Below are 21150 nucleotides of genomic sequence, written 5' to 3'. Positions count from 1 at the left end.
TTTATCCTGAGTCTGTGCTGGTGGGATGGGAATGCCACACCCCTTCTCAAAAATCCCCTTCAGTGACTTGAATTTATCACCCTTACGGAGAATCCTCTTATCCCAATCCTAAGGTAGAAGATTCCAAGGAAGCTGGAAGGTTTTCTCCCCAGAGACCCAGAGGCTGGTGGGGTAATGGGAAGGTGGGGGGAGTGTGGAAACAGTTGCCAGGAGAGGGAGAATGGAGAGGTGCTGAGAAAAGTGGGGGTGGGCAAGAGGACAGTGGGGGGTGGGAACACAGGAGTCATCACGTTATGGCCTTGAACAGACATGAGGTAGTCATGTTGTTAGGGAACACACAGAACCCAGGCAGGAGACCCGATGAGACGGTCTGGAAGAGGCATGAGAGACAGAGGTACAGCCAGCAGAAAGAGAGAGGCAAAGGGCCAGAGAAAGGCAGGCAAGAGGAACGTAAAGGGGAAGCTAGGATTTGGGAAGCAAGTCGATCAGAGAACAGAGCAGACAGAGCAGCAAGGGAGAAAGGAGGAGAGGGAGAGGCAGGCTAGCAGGTTTTCAAAACCAGGCACTTTGCACTTCACACATCACAAGAGGAAACACAGAGTCGCTCTGAGGGGTGCCAGGGTCACCCTCTCTCAATTTGGGCAACAGGGATATGGGAGGTGCAGGTAAAATGCTAGGCATTCAGAGCCCATATGCACTCAGCCCAGCCAGCCAGGAAAATGGGCTGGGGTTGTCTTTGTCAGACAGGGCACTGGACACTCTCAGAGTGTGTAATAAAAGTCTGGGCATGGAGGTGGGGCCACCGGGCTGAACGCATAGTCCTGACCTGGAGGCGAAATTAGGCTGAGTGAGCATGACCTGGGCCAAGGTTACCCAGCTCACCAGCCAGCACACATATATATGCATGTACGTCACTGTCTCTCACATATCACATATGTGCTGCAAAGAATATTGGAGGAGTGAGTAATCCACTTCTTCAGAGTTCCCCACCTCTGCCCTGGAAGGCTTCAAGTGGCTTGCTGATAATCTTCAGGTACACATGTGACACATATGGCCACTCATGTCATCTCCTGTGAACCACACCAGCCTGCTCCAAACTGAACCTTCAAGGGAAGCTAAGCAGAGGAGGAGACTGGGACTTGGGGCAAGGCTGGGCTGGCTGCAAGAGGGCAGGAGACCTTTGTCTGGCTGCTGTCCCCAGGGGCCTCCTCCAGAGTCTCGGTGGGTGGGAGGTCTGGGTAGAGGCAGGAAGCAGTGGCTGCCTCTGGCAGGCAGGAAAGTCTGTCTGTTGCCTGTTCGCATCCTCCCAGCTCTTGGTCTAGCCAGTCTGCCTCTTGCTGTAGATCCACAACACCTGGGTTGAGGTTTGAAGCATCTGAAGGCAAAGATTCCAAGTCTTGGAGATGGAGATCAGGTTTTCCTTTGGATGCACTGAAGTCGGAGTGAACAATGACTTCAGCTTCCACCTGGTTCCGGCAGGCTGGAGGTGGCTTCTTCTTCCCATTGCCCTGGCCAAAGTGGAAAATACAATGACAAAGGGACTGTCACTGGTGCCACCATACTAACCCAGGACAAACACAAGAGTCCCACAAATTGGCCTACCTACCACTCAGTCAAAGAAAGGAATCTAAGAATCTATTGTCTAGTCACTTATCCCCAGAAGTCTCTAGAGGATTCACTTCGTGAGAAGCATGGGAACACTATCCACCCTCTAAGCTCCTCACCAAACCAAAACCCCAAACTCAGTGCTATCAAGTCAATTCTGACTCACAGCAACCCCTTAGGACAGAGCAAAGCTATCCCCTAATGTTACCAAGGCTGTAAAATTTTCTTTTTTTTTTTGTTTTTTAAAGAAAGTTATCATTTGAATGAAAGTCATAAAACAGATTCATTTTTCAAGCATTCACACACATTTGTTCTATAACATTAATTTCTGTACCCACAATAAAACGACGCTTTCCCCACTTTGTCCCTATAATGCTAATCCTTCTATGATTACAGTGTGCCGCGTACCCCTTTATTTTATACTTTTGTTCTCTTAACCCATCTTAGTATGTGTCTAATATCTATTTGAGTGGCTTAGTGAGTGACAAGGCAGCTCTGGTGGCCTAGTGGTAAGAAGGTGCACTACAATCACAAAGGCATGTGGTTTGAATCCACCAGATACACTGTGGGAGAAGGACGAGGAAACTCCTCCTGTGTGATTTACAGCCTATAAAAGCCCACTGGAGGGTCAGCTATGAGTCAGTTCTGACTCAATGACACACAACAACAACAAGTGAGTAAGGAGTTGTGCTGCTAATCCAAAGTCAGGCAATTCGAATCCACCAGCTGCTCCAATTGGAAAAAGATAGGCAATCTCCTGTGCAATTTACAGCCTCTGAAAACTGACTGGAGGGTCAGCTATGAGTCAGTTTCAACTTGAAGACATATAACAACAGCAACATTACCTATCTACCAATTTTTATTTCTCTCTTTTCTCCTTCTCATCCCTGGAAATCACCCAAGAATGATTCTATCTATAAGCCTTTCTTTAGCTTTTTCTAATTTGTCCTTTTGTGACTGGCTTATTTGACTCATTATTGTCCTCTAGATTCACCCATATTATGCAATCTTTCTTCTTTTTTTTTTTTTGCAATGTTTTTTAAATCCTTTACTGTTGTTCAAATCCACGAGCTACTCTGTGGGAGAAGGATGGGCAATGTCCTCCTGTGAGATTAAATGCCTCTGAAAACCCCCTGGAGGGTCACCCATGGGTCAGTTCTGACTTGATGGTACCCAACAACTATTTTTTAGTGTTGTGCAGTACCCCATTACAGAAGCAGATTGTCACATCGCCCAAGAAGTGACAAGTGGGTTTAAACTGCAGACTTTTTTTTTTTATAAACTGCAGACTTTTGAGTTGGCAGATGATTGCTTTACATATTGTGCTACCAAGCATCCTCCTCTTTCCATTCCCAGGAAATAAAACAAACACAAAAGCCAGCTGTCAAACCACTGTAAAATAAAAAAAAAAAATTAAAAAAAAAGATGATACTGAAAGGGATTCTTGAAGAATGTTAGTAAAATATGCTTAATTAGTAAATATTGTGAAATACTGAGGGGGAAGTCAGCTGTCTTTGAGTAGATTCTAACTCAGAGCAACCCTACAGGGTTTTTAATGGCTGATTCTTTTTAAAAAAAAAACAAAAAAAAAAGCTTTTTTTTCCTCTGTCGCCGCCGAGTTGTCCGGAGGCCCGGGTGCGTTCAAGATTCCGCCCCACCCGTAACCCACCGCCATGGCCGAGGAAGGCATTGCTGCTGGAGGTGTAATGGACGTTAATACCGCTTTACAAGAGGTGCTAAAGACCGCCCTCATCCACGATGGCCTAGCACGTGGAATCCGCGAAGCTGCCAAAGCCTTAGACAAGCGCCAAGCCCATCTATGTGTGCTTGCATCCAGCTGTAATGAGCCTATGTATGTCGTTAGTAGAGGCCCTTTGTGCTGAACACCAAATCAACCTGATAAAGGTTGATGATAATAAGAAACTGGGGGAGTGGGTAGGCCTCTGCAAAATTGACCGAGAAGGAAAGCCCCGCAAAGTAGTAGGCTGCAGTTGTGTAGTTGTTAAGGACTATGGCAAAGAATCACAGGCCAAGGATGTCATTAAAGAGTATTTCAAATGCAAGAAATGAAACCAATAAAGAACTTGGCATATAAAAAAAAAAACAACCAACCAAACAACCCCAAAACTAGATTGCCAAGCCTTTCTTCTGCCCACCCAGGCACCATTTCCTTCCCCAGGACACTGACCTTTATGGCGTCATACACCAGAGCCTGCAGCAACAGCGTCTGCCCAGTTCCAGCCGGGGGCAGCAGGGCCCGGGTCAGAGAGGGCATAGGGCCCACCTGGGGAAGCTCACAGCCTGCCCAAGAGCCTGCCCAGGCAGGTCCACCCGGCTGACCCCATGAGATCTGGAGAGGGCAAGAAGGGGGGACATTAAGGGGAAGGACCAGCCTTGGCTGGGAAATGGGAAACATAGGGAGAGACACGAATGAGTGTGGAGAAGATGACAGTCCTGTCTCCTGGCCCTCCCCAACAAGTTCCCTACTAAATCCCATCCCCAAGGCCCTGGGGAGAGCAAAAAAATGTACTGAGAGCCAGCAAGGAATTGGCGGTAGAAAAGGCCTCCTGCTGAAAAGCCAGGTCCCAGGTGCTGCGTTAAAGCTTGGAGACTCCCAAGCAAGGCAAGGTCTTCTTCAGAGACACGGAGAGGGCGGGAGGAGGACTAGGGATCCCAGAGGGCAGACAGTGTGAGAGTGATGAATGTCGCTGTTCTCGCCTCAGTCTCATCCCACCACAGCAAGCTAACTAGCCTTTCCTCCCCATGTTGGAAGAGGCTGCACCAGGAGAGACCAGTGTCTTGCAGCCTCTAGAGGCACCTATAATCCGTTGGGGGTCCTCCCCTCCGTGAGAACCAGGCTGACCCAGTCTGCCAGGGGACAGCAGCCCATCTGCTTCTTGCCCTACCAGCCCTTCCAAGGAGGAGGGAGAAAGCCCCTCCATCTGGGCAGCTGGCCCAAGACTGGGAGGGGGCAGGGGCGGTGCTTCTCTCAGGCCACGAGCTGTGCTCTGGCGCCCCCTGGTGTCCTATTTGGGACTAAGCTACAGTTTGGGGCTCTAACCCAACTGGAAACCCACCCAGGGCTCAGGCTCACCTTTCTCTTGGAGTGACCCCTGCAGTCCGAAACGCTGCCACCCATAAGACTGTGCACTTCAGCCCTGTCCTCAATGTCTGAGGGCGGGGGGGACCAGTCCTGAGGACGGGGGTGCACAAGGGACTCCAGTTCATGGGCAGCTGGGGGGCTGGGGGGGCCAAGGCGGGCTCGGGAATACAGTGCTGAGTTTCCAGCAGTGGCCGTGGAGGACAGGCCCGGGAGGGCTTCCCTGGAAGGAAAAATGGGGAGAAAGGCACTGAGCGAGGGGGTGAGGTGGGCCAGGGACCTACTCCAATCTACAGCTCTGGGCAGGTCCCAGGCCCTCCCTGGGATTCCATGTCTATGCCATGCAAATAAATTCTGTGATTGTTCAAAACAGCCGTGTCACTATAAATGGGGTTCCCTCTCCCTTAGTTCTGGGCATCTAGAGATTTGGGGCCTGAATTTCCCAGATGCTACCAGCTTGCAGAGGAAAAGGGGGGCATGGCGGCTGAGCTAAGGTCTCCCCTAACCTCTATCCCAGAATCCTAACTATAATGGGGTCCCTGGGGTGCTGGAAAAAGGCACAACCACTTTCTAGCTCTCTCATCTTCCCAGCTCTTCCTGAAAGCCTGTCCCCTGTGGACAGACCACTCCCTTGCCCACCTGTGGGGGCTTCGGCGCAGACCGGCACACATGCAGGCCAGAAGGCAGAGGAGGCCCAGGCAGACGCCCACGATGATGCCCGTGACTGAGTGCACATCCAAGGAATCTGGCCGGGGAGATGTGGGGGACAGCATGTCAAGGACAGGGGCACAGTGAGTCAGTCCCCCTGGACACTCAGTCTTTCGACATAAGGCCTAATAATCCCTCCACCAACTGTCTTCTTTGAAGAACACTCAAAAGTTATGGCCTTTCAATGAAACACTATTTCCTGCCTTTGAAGAACATGCAGGCATGCAGGGTCCCAGGCTCAGAAAATCAGAAAATCCCTACACTTTGTTCAATGTTGTAGTGTCATCATCTTGAAATTCTTTGTAATATTTAGTAAAAAGACCCTGCATTTTCAGTTTGTACGGAACCCTGCAAATTATGTAACTGATTCTTTGCTTGTGTCCAGTCCATAAAGTCTGTCACACACTAAGCCAATCCTCTGGTCAAATCCATCTTCTAAAGAAATGGGAACTCCTCCAAGAAGGTCTCTAAACTGACCTCCCTATCCCCCAAGTACTCCCCATTCCCACAATTCACAGCAATCTTACAGGACAGAGAAGAACTGCCACTGGGGGCCCTAAGATGGCAATCTTGATGAAGCTGACTGACACGTTTCGTCCAGAGAGCAGACGGCAGGTTTGAAATGCCAACCTTTCTGTTAGCAGCCAAGTGACTTAACCACTGTGTCACTAGGGCTCCTATCCAAACCACTGTTGTTGTTGTTGTTGTTGTTGTTATGCACCATTGAGTCACTTGCGACTCATAGCAACCCTGTGTACAACAGCTCTGAACCCTGCCCTACCTTGAGCCAACCTCATTGTCTCTGACACACCTACCCCCATTATCCCAGTCACTGAGTCTATCCATCTCATCGAGGGTCTTCCTCTCTGGTGCTGTCCCTCCACCTTCCCAAGCATGACGAGACAATGAGGTCAGTTTAGAGACCTTCTTGGAGGAGTTCCTGTTAGAGTTGCTCTCTCCACACCAGTTTCCCCTTCTAAATTCACCTTCTCCCCATACCCAGGAGGATAGGTGCCCAGAACAATGAAAATACAGTTGTTCCTGGCAAGGGTGTGGAAGAGACTTCAGGGGTTGGAAGCATCCAAATCAACTCCAGGGGCCTCAAGGGACTCAGGATGCACACACACACGCCCCCCCACCCCACCCCACCCCGTTGCCTTTGTACCTGAGATCTTCTCCTGCAGAGTGATGACATCCTGCAGACCAGAGAAGGGCCCGGGCCCCACCTCTGTGCGCGCTCCCATCTTGAAGAAGTACCTAGTGTCGCTTTCCAGGCCGTGCACCTCAGCACTGAAGATGTTTCCTAAGAGTAAGGGCAGCACAGAGAGAAGGGTTGGCCAACCAGAGCAGAAGTTGGATGCAGGGATGGACAGGGCACAGGACTAAGAAAGGCTCCTGTCTTCCCAGCCCACCCTCGCCTCACTCAGGGAGTAGAATCTCCCTACTGGGCTCTTTGCAGAACCCCAGAGAAAGTGCTCCCTGCTAATCCAGTCTGGGGTGCAGAGGGGTTGGGTGAGTCCTCACCTTCCGTGGTGATCAGGGTCCACTGGTGCTCAGGCTGGGTGTGGTTGTTGCTGTACAGGATCAGGTACTCCACGATCTCACCGTTGGGCTCTGTGGGGGGGCACCAGTGCAGCCGCACAGTGGACGGTGTCAGGGGGCTCAGGCGCAGGTCTGATGGGGGTGTTGAGGGCCCTGAGGTGCAGGGGTGGAGATGAGAAAGGCAAGGTCACATGAGAACACAGCTCTTCTTCAAGCTACAAACCCTCAAGCCATATGCAAAATAAGATGTAGAATCTCTGGAAAAGAGCAGGAAAAAGGACTTCACTATCCTTTCTGTCTAAGAAACAATCTGGCACTCTGGTCAACCCAATCCTTGAAGCGCACAGCTCTTCAAACTTCCACATAAAAATATTCTAAGGTTCAAGGAGATGGCTCCAGTGTTCTTGGGACCGGGAGATAGGTCTCAGAAATTGGGATAAAAGTACATTTTAACGTTCACAGTGTATCTGTCATTATTCCATGTTGTTGTTGTTAAGTGCCTTTGAGTCACATACAACCACATCCACCTTGTGAACAACAGATCTGAACTCAGTCTTATCATGTACCATTCTATTGTCCCCAACACATTGAGTCCATTGCCACATTGTGTCAGTCCATCTCATTGAGAGTCTTCCTCTCCTTTGCTGACTCTCCACCTTTCCAAGCATGACGTCCCTTTCCAAGAAATAGCCTCTCCTAACAACAGGTCCAAAACGTGTGAGATGAAGCTTCACCACGTTTGCCTCCAAGGAGAACCGTCTGGTTGCACCCTCTCCAAGACATAGCTGTTTGGTTTGTTCTTTTGTCTGTCCATGAGGCATTCAGCACTCTTCTCCAACACCACAACTCAAATGCATCGATTCTTCTCCTGTCATCCTTAGTTACTATCCAGCTCTCAGATGTGTAACAGGTGATTGGAAAGACTGTGGATTGAATCAGGCAGTCTTTAAAGTTTAATACTAAATTTATGTTCAGCAAATCTTCAAGTAAAATTGGTCATACATGAAGATGTCCCATGTTGCTCTTGTCTACTCTGATCTCAGGCACAGGCTTCCTCAGAGTCATGGAAAGTACTCATTTAAGAGGTACCACTAAAGAAGGGTCTGATTTTATTTTATTTTATTTATTTTATTTTATTATTTTTATTTTATTCTTTGTGTGTGTGTGTGTACTGTCAAACTGGATCTGACTGGTACAAGAGGAGATTGCACCTCCTTCTCCAGCTGAGCATCTGGTGGATTCTAACTGCGTACCTCTGGGATTGCAGTGCAGCTTCTTGCTCTTAGGCCACGAGAACTCCCTAAGAAGGGTCTGTATTTTAAGAGAAAGTTAATCCTGGGAGGTGGGTAGGGGAGATGGATTGGGAGGAGAAAGGTGAGAACACAAAATGATTAATGAATAGGGAGGAAATACTGAACTTCAAAGGTGTGAGGGGCCCAGGTTCTAAGACCAACAGAGTCACAACATCATGCTCTCTGATCCTTTGAGAACCTTCACATCTCATGCTCCAGCCTCCTCTTCTGCAAAAGTCCCTTTCTACAACACAAACAGCTGAGCTGGGATCCAGTAACATAAACTCCCCTGTGAGGAAACATCAGATGTCCCTAAAGTCCCTGTCTTTGCATCTTTAACCCCAAATAACTGAGGTTATAGATTGATGAGAAATAATTTATTAACATACCCACTCCTCACTTACTGACGTGATTTGGTTGTTAGGTGAAAATCAGCATCATATGAAGGTGGAGGATGGCTGCATTAGCTCATAAAATAGAGGATGATTATATTACATAACAACCAAATCATGTCATTATATAACTGCCAGATCACAGCATCACATACTGACTAACACACTAGAATAAGGGCCCAGTCCAGCTGGCACATAACCCTGCCTACCAGTTAGTATTATTCTGGCCTCAACCTCAGCGTTAGTTACTACCAGATGTTTCTAATAGATAATTGTTGGGTAGTAGTAGATTTTTCCCTATTGTAAATGTGATAAGTCAGATAACAAGATATAAGTGAGAAAGAAGTATATATTTTTAAAAGCAAATTCATAAGAGTTGAGTGTCTTCTAAAAGTACACACCTTGCACAGGATACCTTTTTTCCCTATGTCAGGCCCAGGGACCGAGGACAAAGGTCATCTGTCACCTGGGAAGGTAAACTGTCTTGGGTCCAACAGAACCACAGAGCTTCTGCTGTGAGAAGAAAGCTCCAACTGCCCTGAAATGCTCTTTCTAGATGGTCCTATGAATCCAAGAGGCAGAATTGCAGCGTGAATAGTCCCATCTTCCCCTTTCAGAGATAAGGTCCCAGAGGTCCTGGCTGAGGAAGGGATCTGGACCTGAAGGAGAATCCAACACTCCTACCTCTCTGACTTGTCAGTGGTCTCTTGTCATAGTCTCTTAAAAGCCACTCACCTAAATTCCATGTCATTACATTTACACATAAATGTCTAGGACCAGAGCTAGAAGTGTTTGTTGTTGCTGTTACATGTCATTGAGTCACAGCTGAGCTTCCAGGAGGTTTTCAGATGCTGTAAATGGCATAGGACGAGAGTGCCCATCTTCTTCCTTTAGAACTACTGGTGTATTCGAACCGCCTATCTTTGGGTTGGCAGTGTAATTCCTTACCACTAGGCCACCAGAGTTCCCTAGTGCAAGGACTACCCTATATAAATGCAAAGCAAATGACCCATACTTAGAGATTTGAGGGATGTTTCAGAAAAGAAGGGTGCTGAGGGGACAAGAAGTTGGGCACAAGCTAGGTTGGTGGCCAGGGCGCCAGGGTCCACTCACGGTCAGGCAGGGTGGAGCGCTCCACCACAGAGCCAAAAGGCCCATCCATGTCCACACCATGGGACTGTACTGCAAACTCATATTTGGTGAATGGCTTCAGTCCGCCAATGAGAATGTCTTCACCAGAGCTGTGGAAGCAAGAAATGGTGACTAGTGCTTTCCACTCCGTCTCGTCCACATCCATGCCCTGATCCTGGAAAGTGGAGTTACTCCTTGGCATGGGAACCACTCACTCACAACCACTTGGGGAACCTGCAGCGAGGTCTGGATTATGTTTGCCCTCACAGAATCACTGCCCCATGTCTTAACCACAAAGTCAGGTCTCTCCTGCAGAAAACTTTTCTGGAACAATCTGAGTTCTTTCTCCCCCCAGAAACCATCTCTGATGCATCTTCCTCTTGCTTAGTCTTTGGCTGCAATGGTATCTTTCTATTGCTTTTTGTGAAATCTGTTCCCTTTGCTAAAACAGCAGCTCCTTCAGGGCTGGAGCTCTGTCTTCTCATCTGAATGGAGGTTCTCCCAGGGAGAAGTGGGCTATCTCATTCCCATCACTGGGAACCCCCTGAAATTGGAGAGGTGGGTCCACCTTGCATCTCATTCTCCAAGGCTAGGGGTAAGGCTCTATTTTGAGGGGACAGGATAGACAGACTAAATGGATGGACTCTCCTTTTCATCTGCTACCATCAGGCCTGACAGCTAGGAAGCGGATGCCATGCAGACGCTCGATGGGCCCCCAGTGTAACAGGTGGACAGTGAAGTGCTTCCTTCCCATCACCATCTGCCCTGTCCTCTACCTCTGTCTGTTCCTCTCCCACCTGGTATAATAGGTGACCAGGGAGGCATTCCTGAGTCCCCAAGGGCTGAAGCGCACTGTATAGTTGACAATCTTGACAGTGGTGAAGTCTGGCTTTTTCCACCGAAGCCAAATGGATGTGGAGCTGTTTGATTCCGCATGGACATGGGCAGGTGGCAAGGGTGGCCCTCTCTGGATGGGCATGTCTGGAAGGTAAACATCAGGGTGTGGGGACAGAGGGAAGACATTAACCTTTCCGCACGTACAGTGGTTAACAGCTCCTAAAGCTCTTTCCCTTACTTTTGATCTTGTGAGTGGGTGGTATCATTCCCATTTCACAGATGAGGAAACTGAAGTTCCCAAGAATTTATATGCTCTTTCCCCCTAAAGTCATACCTATAGCTGACCGTGGAACACTAATATGTTAAAATGTGATAAAAAGAATTAACAAATCATGGCAGCTATGAGCACAGACTCTGGAGCCAGACTACCTTGGTTCAAATTCCAGCTCTGCCACCTACTAGCTGTGCGACCTTGAACAAGTTACTTAATCTCTCTGTGCCCCCATTCCTACTCTGTAAAGTGGAGCTGGTAACAGTACCTACCTCATAAGGTTGTTATGAGGAGTAAATTAGTATTTGTAAAGTAAATACAAAAGTGTCTGGCATACAGAAAAGCTATGTGATAAGTATTTATTACATACACATAAAATAAACTCCCTGACAGCGGGTACCTTATTTGTGTTGTTCACCACTAAATTCTCAGAACAGAGCTGGCCCGTAGGAGACACTCAGTAAATATTTGCTGAATGAATGAACAAACTGGAATTAGAACCCAGGTGTCTTGGCTCCTGGTTAAATGTTCCTTCTATTAAGCCACATGGTTGAAAGTCAGTCTTGGGAGTCAGGAGTAAGGGAATGTCAGGAAAGCAACCATGAGCCTTGCTCTGCTGTGGAAACACCTGGGAGCCAGCCGGCCTGGTTCTAGTCTCGGCTCCCTAGGACCCTGGATGAGTCCCTTTACCTCTGAGGCTCTGTGCCCAGCAGGTCACATAAAGGATACACTCCCTGCTAATCATTCAGAGTTGAGTGATAATTGGGTAGATTCGGTGATAAAGGTGAATGAATGTGATTAAAACAACTGTTTTAAGGTCACGCTTGGAGTCAGGAGTCACTGCTCAACCATGAGGCTTCTTTCTGTCCAGACCTTCTGAATTAGCCCCAGCTCCTGGACAGTGCGTGTGGACTGTACGGTAGCCAGCCTAAAGGATATTGTACAGCCTGGAGGGTCACAAGGTCTGACAGGGGCTGTCTGGAGGAGTAAGAAGACCACAGGGGCCTAGGAGAACTGACTTGACGGCCAGGCAGAGGCTACGGAGCAGCCTCAGATGGAAGGGAAGAAAGCAGACATGACCTCTCTCCTGAGCCTTTCGGCCCCTTGTCCCCTTTCGGTCCTCACCTGGGGTGGGAGCCTTCTCAGTCTTGCCCTTCCATACGGCTGCGTAGCCGTCTTCGTGTTTGTTGAATGCCACGAGTTTCACCTCATACAGTCGGCCGGGAACTGGGGAAGGCCACAGAGGTCACTCACCAACTAGGGGGACCTCTGGGGGCCACTCCCACCCCCCAGAGTGACCTTCAAAACGTCACTACCTCATCTCTTCCCCCCTCCTCAGCCCTCCTCACCTAGCTGGGTCAGCTCGTACTGCTTCACTTTCTTCTTGAGCCTGACAGGCCCCACATCCCAAGCCTGGTCTCCACGGCCCCCTGGGGGGCTCTCACCATTGGCCTCCTCCTCAGGCCCCACCTCCCGCCAGTAGAGTTTGTAGCCAGAGATCTGGGCAGGGTGAGGGGGCGGCTGCCAGGACACAATCAAGGACTCCATCCTTGCCCGTACTTTCAGCTCTGCAGGGGCAAAGGGGACTTCGGACATGGCAGAGGGGTTGGGAAAAAAGGATAGAGATGATGGGAGGGCAAGGCAGGGGGTCGGGGATGGAGAGAGGGGAGGAAGCAAAAAAGCAGGAAGACATTCATTCAGTGGAAGCATTGCCCAGGGTTCTCCCAATTCCCTCACCATTCAGTCATTTCTGCGCCCCATGTGCCAGTGGCCAGCAGGTCACACTGAAGTCACGACACATAGGGCTGTTTAAGCTCAAAGCGCTGGGGATGCTGGGAGGTCTGCTGGGCAATGACAGAGAGCACCTGGGGCAAGTGGATAGTACCTGGTACAGAGGAGGGCTCCATAGAAATGGAATGAATAAATGTATGAGTACTGGTAGGCAAGGAGTCTCTGGCGTGGTGAGGCTGGAAGGAGCCAAAACAAAGAGCTAACCAATGCCAGACACTGCTTCTATGTACTTTCCTTGTCTTTCAACTTCATTCTCACAGCTCTATAAAAGAGCTAAAAGACTACAATGCCCATTTGCAGAAACCTGAGGCTTAGAAAAGTTAAGGAAGTTAAGTAACTTGCTCAAGGCTTTGGGTAGCAAGCACAGGTACTAGGTTTTGTATTCAGCTTCAGTTTGCATTTAATCCCTTTATTATTATGGTCTCTCAACAAAACCAGCAATCATAATAATGGCAGCAGCTACTTTTTAATGAGTGCCTATTAGGTTAATATTGGGATACTTTTGGTTAACTTTGCATTATTAATTTTTACTCTATCCTTTGAAGTAGATGAAGACTTTGTTGTGAGTTGTCTGCCAAAGGTCACACAACAGACAGAAGGGACATAAGCAAGCCACTAGCCTCTTTGGCCCCCACCCCTGCCTCCTTCACCTGGCAAAGTAGGGACCTATGGGAGGTCTCTGGAGGGGTGGGTGGGACACTGGGACATCCATACTCGCCCACACTGTTCTTCTTGTCCCCCAGTCCCATACCGTGGCTCTGGTTGTGCATACTGGGCATCCTGTGCTGCGTCCACTGGGAAGGAGCCCCATAGCCTGCGCCGGTGCCAGCTGAGATCCGTACTCGATACACCTTGTTGGGCTGAAGCGAGTTCAGTGTAAGCTGAGTCTCATTCCCTGGCACCTCAATGGAGAAAATCTGATCTGCTGGGATAGGAAAGGGGGCTGCTGGATGGCAGTTGAGCATCACAGCTCCTAGACTCCCCTCCTCCCTCACCCTCCCACATCCAGGATCCTCCATGCCCACTGCAGTCAGAGGCCCCCTCAGCACGGAGCACTCAGTGCCTGGATGGACACCACAGCTCCCAAGTCTAGACTCCCAGGTCTCTAACCCTGGGTGATACAGGTGGCTCAACCACTCTGAATTGTCAAGGACTCTCTCCCTCCTTACATACCAGGATGAAGGCACAGGGATTGGCTTTGAAGGCTACCAAATGCCACCTATCTCCTAAAGCTCTAACTACCACCCTGAGCCCCCTACTCTCACCCCAGGCCCCTGGTCACCTTTCTTTTCCTAACTCTCTATACCTTTCAGACATTGTACACAGATTACCTACATAGACATAGATCCTACACAGACTCAGAAGGCTCACATCTGCTCTGACATTTCCTCTCCAATGCCTCATTTTCTTCAATCTCACAAGCACAACATCCCACCCACTTCTACTTCTTGAGCTAGAAAGGATCCTGTGGATCAACTAAACTACTTGTCTCATTTCACATAAAGAAACTCAGGCAGGGCTTCAACAGAAAGTGCAACTGCAGAGGAGGCAGGACGTCTCTAGTCATTCCTGCAATCCCCACTCCCAGAGCACCCATCATTCCCAGGCGCACCTTTCCACCCCTCTGCTCAATTTCTTCTGACCACATCTCCACTCACCTTCCTTCCCCAGACCGTATTCTATCTTGTACTTCACCACATGCCCGTTGCTCAAACTGGGAGGCAAGGGCAGCCATGCCACCCTGATGTCCGACAGGTTGGGGCTGGACAGGGAGAGCTGGGGTGCCGCACTGGGGACTAAGACAGAGGACATCAATGTGAGTCTCAATGTGGAGAAAGAGGCTGGAGAGTGGGCAGACATCTGATCGAGTCACACAGCAAGTCAGAAGCAGGGCAACGGCTAGGACCTGAGGGAGCCTCTCTGAGGCCCAAACTGGAAGATGGAAGACTGGACCCCAGAGATCCTAAAAGTTCTGTCATGATGTGGTTGAGAAGAGGACATCCCTCCCAACATGAAGCTAAAGCAAGGTTTGGAGTGTTAGTATCACTGGTCCCTACCCTGATTAGTTTGAGTACATGGGTGTTGGGGTGAAGGACTATATTAATTAGGGAAAACAAGAAGGTTGTCAAATGCTAGCTGTGCTAGTGACTGGAGGCCAGTCACTCTCATTTTGGGGGCCTTTACCTCCACTAGAAAGAAAAATTTATTTTATTTCATTTTATGTGTGTGTACTGTCAAATCAGATGTGACCGGTATAGGAGGAGATTGTCCCTCCTTTTCCAGCAGAGCATCTGGTGGATTTGAACGGTGTGTGTCTGGCACTGCAGTGCAGCTTCTTGCCACTAGGCCATAAGAGTTCGCCTCTGCTTACTTTCTTAAGGGCACAAACTGTGACGTGTAACAGGTAAAAAGGACATTGGGCTACACCAGTAAAGAGAAACCAGAAGTGCCCCCCAGGGGATTTTCTGCCCCATACCCCACAGCTGCTAGCTACCGTCATCCAGCGTGTGGACCAGTGCCGGGGCTGAGGTGCGGCTGGCCCCCAGCTGGGAGTAGGCCACCACGTAGAACTCATAATCAGTGTTGGGCTCCAAGTCTCGAACTTGTAGCTCTGTGGTGTCATTGTTCACTGCAAACTGGTACTCCACATTGTCTATGCCTGTATTAGCAACAGATGGGACAAGGAGGATGTCAGAGGGTTATCCTGGGCACCAGCCAGCTGGAAGCTTCTAGGTATCTCTCAGATTGGCCTGATCTCTGGAGTAGATGATCCCAGATAATCCTCTGGCTTCTAGTCTCATTGTAGGAATTCTTCTGTTGTTTACAAAGTTCTTTTTGACTTCTAATCAAAGTTCTCCTACTGAAGTTAGAGAGCAAGTGTAGAAGGTGGCTTTTACAGACCCAAGGCATTTTTGCTTAGGAAAAGAAGCATCCATTCTCTCCTCTCTCATAAACACCCTGGGCTTAGGTTAAAATGTGGCCCACAATGATCCCCAGCACCAGGTCGAAGAACCTGTGACTCATCTGTGTATCCACCTGTGTCTCCCCTGGGCTCTCAGTCCATCCCAGTCCATCCCCAAGGTATCCACCAGACAAGCCTGACTCCCATTTTCCCTGGCAACGTACCCCGTGCCTTCTGGTAGTGGAGGGAGAAGCCGATGATCTGCTCACTGTGCAGCTCGGGGCGCTCCCAGGCCACCAGCACTGCAGAGCTGCTCAGCGGGGTGGCTGTGACCCGCGTGGGCGCGCTGGGCAGCCCCTCGCGTACCACCACCGCCAGGGGCGCAGCGGCGCACGCCGTGCCCGCGCTGTTCTCAGCCACGCACTGGTAGTAGCCGGCATCCTGCAGGCCGATCTGCGTGATAACCAGGCTGCCACCACCTCCCTGCACCTTGACGCGCCCGTTGGGTCGCAGGGGCGCCCCGTTGTGCAGCCAGCGCAGGGTGGGCCTCGGCTCCCCCGAAGCGCGGCACACGAAGCGCGCTGTGCTCGCCCGCGTCCGCGACAGTGCTTCGGGGGCCTGGGAGATGGACGGTGCCGCTGTGGACAGGAGGGAAGACGTGACCCAGCGCTCCAGCCCCCAGGAGCTCTGTCCACCTCCTGTACCCCAGTTCCCGTGGTTCACACGACCTGACTTTCACTCTCTCCTCCAATCCCTCTGACCTCTCTCCTTGATTCACATTTTCCGAAGTGCTCCAGTTCAGCACAGATCTGCTCTATTCTCCCTACTTACCCCATCCTCACACTGGCTAAGCTCTTCCCCTCCCTAAATACTCTCCAAACCTCCTCAGACAGTCTCAAATACTAGCGCAGCTCCTTCTGGCTGGGAGCTAACGCCACTTCCTTTTACTCACCTCTTTCCTCCTCCTCTCCAATGACTCCCACACCTCTCAGATCGATCCCCTCCTCCAGACAGCCCAGCCCAGAACCAGTCTTCATATTCTTGGTTATCATCCAGATTCCGGTCTCCAACAGTCACCTCAGTCCCGCCCATCCCTCAACTACCCAAATCCCACCCGCCTCTTCCCCTAAAATCTCAGCGCAATCCAGATAATTCTTCCCAGACACCAAAGCTATTTCCTTCCCAGCCTCTCTGGCTTGACTAAACTCTTCTCTCCCTCATCCTCCAATCTCTTCCCACCACTTCCCCCCTCAATTACCCACCTATCTCCGCCCCCTTCCACGCTTTCTTTACAGATTCCCCCAGAAGCCCATCCTCCCTAAGCGTACCCCCATTCCATTTCCTAGGATCAAATCTCAGTCCCTCCAACATGACCCTCCTCCCATCCACACCTCAGCCATAGTTAGTCCTCCCCCACCCCATCCCCTTCACACCTTCCAGCCTCAGGGCCCCCACCTGCCCGTTGGCCTTACCCAGCACGCGGAGCTCGGCGGCCGCGGTGGCAAAATCCCGGGTGCGCGGCTTGTTGGCGCGGCAGACATAGACGCCGGAGTGCTGGGGCTGTGCGCTGGCGATTAGAAGGTTGGTGCGGCCCAGGACAATAACGTCTGTGGAGATGGGCTTCCCATCTGGGGGAGGAGAAGGGGAAACACAGGAAGAGGGTGCTAGGGACTGCCCTTCCATTGATTCTCCAAAACTCAGGACCTCTCCAGGACCCTTGTTGTTGTTGTGTACCTTTGAGTCGCTTATACCCTGCTTTATCCTGTGCCAATCTTACTGTCTCCGAACCCCCATTACCCCAGTCACTGAATCAATCCATCTCCCCTAGGGAATGAATGTAAACCCACGGCTTAGGAATGGAATAGGTTTCTCCACTGGCTAGCCTAGGGCTTCTCACTGGTATCTCCATAGAACGGGAGGTAGTCCCTAACCAGAAGGGCTACTGTGACAGTGAAAGGAAATACACTAGGTGCTCAGCACAGAGTCAGTTACCACTGTCCGCATTACAATTGAATCCCTTCTCCCAGAAAGTTCTCAGGCCAGCAGGACTAGATGAAAGGATGACTGGTGAGATCTGAGCAGGAACCAAGATTTCAGTATATGCAGGGACTTAGAGACTTTAATTTTAATATTTAAAAAAAACCCAAACAAACCAAAAAACAAAACTCTTGCCATCAGGACATGAATGGAAAATCCAGGGAAGAAATACAAATGTATAAGAAACACAAAACAGGGCCAACTTCTCAAAACAACTATGAGATATCATCTCACCCCAATTAAGAATAGCAAAATTTAACTGAACAGCAAACAACAAATGCTGGCGAGGTTGTGGAGAAACTGGAACCTTACCTACTGTTGGTGGGAGTGTAAAATGGTGCGACCACCATGGAAAGCAGCATGGAGCTTTATCAAAAAGTTGCAAATAGAAATACCATTTGACCCAGGCGTTTTCTCAAAAAGTTGCAAACAGAAATATCATTTGACCCAGCAATTCTACTACTGGGAATATACCCCAAAGAAACCATAACCGCCACCCAAGCAGATATATGCACAACCATGTTTATTGTGGCTTTGTTCACAATAGCAAAGAGTTGGAAACAACCTAAGTGCCCATCAACAAATGAATAGAGAAGCTGTGGTATATTCACACAATGGACTACTATGCTACATTGCAAAACAAGAAACTCATGAAATACTATTCAAAATGGGTGACCTTGGAGGACATTATGCTGAGTGAAATATTTCAGTCACAAAAGGACAAATACTGCATAGTGCCACTGTTGTAAAACGGAACAGACATTGAGGTTTGGGGGAGACTAAGAAAGGTAGGATAAATTACACATACTGCATTGAAACAGATTAGGGAGAGAACTGTTTTAAAAGGATATGTTGTTGTTGTTATGTGCCGTCGAGTCGTTTCCGACTCATAGCGACCCTATGCACAACAGCCCTAAACCCTGCTCTATCCTGCGCCAACCACACTGCCTCTGACACACCCATCCCGGAAAAGGGTATATGATTAGGTATTATTGTCATGACAGAAGTCTAGAACGAAGGCTGCACAGTGGAGTGGACTTGAGGGGAGGGAGTGCAACAATTAAAGAATTTTTCTTTCACTTTTCAAAATGAAAGCTGCATAGTGGAGTGGACTTGGAGGGAGGGATTGTATAACAATGAAAGAATTTTTTACTTTTCAAAGAGAAGCAAACTTGAGGGGAGGTTGGGCAGGGAGAAAAGTGCAACAATGAATGAATGGAAATCCAAAGTCTCAGTAAAGTTTCATTAAAATTAATTAAAAAAACCCAAAAAACAAAAAAATAGTGCCAACCTCAAAGAAATGAAAGTACAGGTGCCATTTTTAATCTATCAGATCAGGAAAGTTTTAAAAAACCCAGTCTTTTCACCCACGTTTATTGCTGCATTATTCACAATAGCAAAGAAATGGAAGTAACCCAAGTATCCATCAACAAACGAATGGGTAAAGAAACTGGTACATTTACACAATGGAATATTATACAACATTGAAAAATTATGAACTCATAAAACATTACACATAGGTGAGCCTGGTGGACATTATGCTGAGTGTAATATCTCAATCACCAAAGGACAAATTCTGCCTAACACTGCTGTTGTAAAACAGGACTGAGATGAGGTGTTGGGGGGAGAATAAGGAAAGAGTGGATAGATAATGAACACTGCATTGGAACAGATGAGGGGAGAAACTGAAAGGAATATATGATTAGGCATTATATGTACGACAATAATTTGGAACAAAAGATGCATTGCAAGGTGGACTGGGGTGGGGGAAGGGAGGAGGAGGGAGGAAAATGTGCAATGAATGAATTTTCTTTAAAAGAATAATAAAAAAAAAACTAAAAAAAATCCCCAAAGCAGTAATTTGTAGTGCTATTGAAGGGGTAAGTGGTTAAGGAGTTCTCCTTGACCTTGAAATTGAACCCAGTGATTCCACTTATGAGAATCTGTCCCGCGCAATGATGAGAATCACAAAGAAGAAACTGCACTGGATTTGTGGACAACTGTTGTGGTTGTTTTTAGGTACCTTTGAGTAGACTATGACTCATAATGACTCAATAAACAACAGGTCTGAAACTTGTCCCATCCTGCCCCATCAATCTCTAATATGCTTGTGCCCAGTCAGCCTGTGTGAGTCCATTTCTTTGAGGATTTCCTCTTTTTCTAACCTTCCACCTTTTCCAGAAGTCTTTTTGCAAAATCTGATCCCTCTTGCCAACATAACAACTTTATTGTTGTTGTTGTGTACTGTCAAGTCAGAACTGACCTATAGCTGGCCCTCCAGTGGGTTTTCAGAGGGAGTAAATCACACGAGAAGTGACTGCCCATGTTTCTACTGTAGAGCAGCTACATGGATTTGAACTGCACGCCTTTGGATTGGCAGTGAAGTTCCTTACCACTGGGCCACCAGAGCTCCCTACATGACAACTAGGGAGGACTTAAAAAGCCAAAACCAAATGATGAGACACTATAACTATCCTTAAACAATCTCTGAAGATGCTTCAAAGATTGGAGAAATATTTATGATATACTGTTGGATGAAAATAGGATTTAGAACTGTAAATACAGTATGCTCTCAATTTTAAGGGGAAATGTGCAAATGCATTTTAAAAAGCTGGAAGAAAATATGTTCATATGTTAGCAATTTTTGTCTCTGAGTAGTTGGCTGTTTTCTGGCTACTGTTTTTTTCCTAGTTTTCTATGATGAACATGAATGACTTTTGCAGTCAGGAAGAAAATGTAAAAGTTGTCATTTCCTAACTTAATAAGTGCCTGGAAGGGGAACAGTGCCTGGAGTCAGAAATATGGTCCTTTTCTCCACTAGGGAGACTTAGTGGTGCAATGGGCAAAGCACTCATATGTTAACTGAAAGGTCATCAGTTCAAACTCCAGCCAGTAGCTCCACCAGAAGAAAATGTGGCAATCAGCCTTGGAAACACTAGGGGGCAGTTCTACACTGTCTATTTGGGGTCACTACTTTGGACATGTTGCAAGGAGGGACCAGTCCTTGAAGAGGGACATCATGCTTGGGAGGGTGGAGGGACAGCGCAGGAGGGGAAGGCCCTCTATGAGGTCAATTGATTCACTGATTGGGTTAATGGGGGTAGGTTTGTCAGAGACAGTGAGATTGGCACGGGATAGAGCGGAGTTTATGGCTGTTGTCGCAGGCAACTCGACAGCACATAACAACAACAACATGACAGAATCAACCTGTTTAATCTGTATGCTGAGCAAATAATTTCAACATAATGCCCAGAAGCTGCAAAAAATCAAAGAATACAGCCTTAATCATAGATTACATCAAGAAAACAAAAATCCTCACCACTGGATAAATAGGCAACATCAAGATAAGACGAAAAAAAGATCGAGGTTGTCAACAATTTCATCTGCTTGGACTCACAACACCCATAGCACCAGCAGTCAGGAGATCAAAAGACATGTTACACAGGGAAAATCTGTTGTCACCTCTCCAAGGTGCTAGGGAGCAATGATGTCAGTTTAAAGATTAAGGTCCACCTGATCCAAGCCATGATCTTTTCAATTAC

The 21150-nt window shown here is 48.4% G+C and overlaps 1 protein-coding gene across 1 annotated transcript in view; it reads right to left on the bottom strand.

Moving 5' to 3' along the window:
• Positions 1-761: 761 nt before the first annotated feature.
• IGDCC4 (immunoglobulin superfamily, DCC subclass, member 4) overlaps positions 762-21150 on the bottom strand; it is a 62934-nt gene continuing 42545 nt past the window's right edge. The window contains 16 exon segments of the mRNA XM_006886693.1: positions 762-826; positions 1088-1508; positions 3794-3955; positions 4700-4928; positions 5345-5450; positions 6579-6716; positions 6938-7108; positions 9753-9880; positions 10568-10751; positions 12004-12105; positions 12228-12464; positions 13421-13591; positions 14328-14465; positions 15164-15328; positions 15796-16209; positions 17044-17199. Coding sequence (XP_006886755.1) covers positions 762-826; positions 1088-1508; positions 3794-3955; positions 4700-4928; positions 5345-5450; positions 6579-6716; positions 6938-7108; positions 9753-9880; positions 10568-10751; positions 12004-12105; positions 12228-12464; positions 13421-13591; positions 14328-14465; positions 15164-15328; positions 15796-16209; positions 17044-17199 — 2987 coding nt within the window.

Source organism: Elephantulus edwardii, unplaced genomic scaffold (genome assembly GCF_000299155.1).
Source record: "Elephantulus edwardii isolate Elephantulus edwardi_28Jun2011 unplaced genomic scaffold, EleEdw1.0 scaffold00050, whole genome shotgun sequence".
NCBI classification, from domain to species: domain Eukaryota; kingdom Metazoa; phylum Chordata; class Mammalia; order Macroscelidea; family Macroscelididae; genus Elephantulus; species Elephantulus edwardii.
Note: the sequence above shows the minus strand (reverse complement) of the source record. Positions and strands in the feature narration are given on the sequence as shown.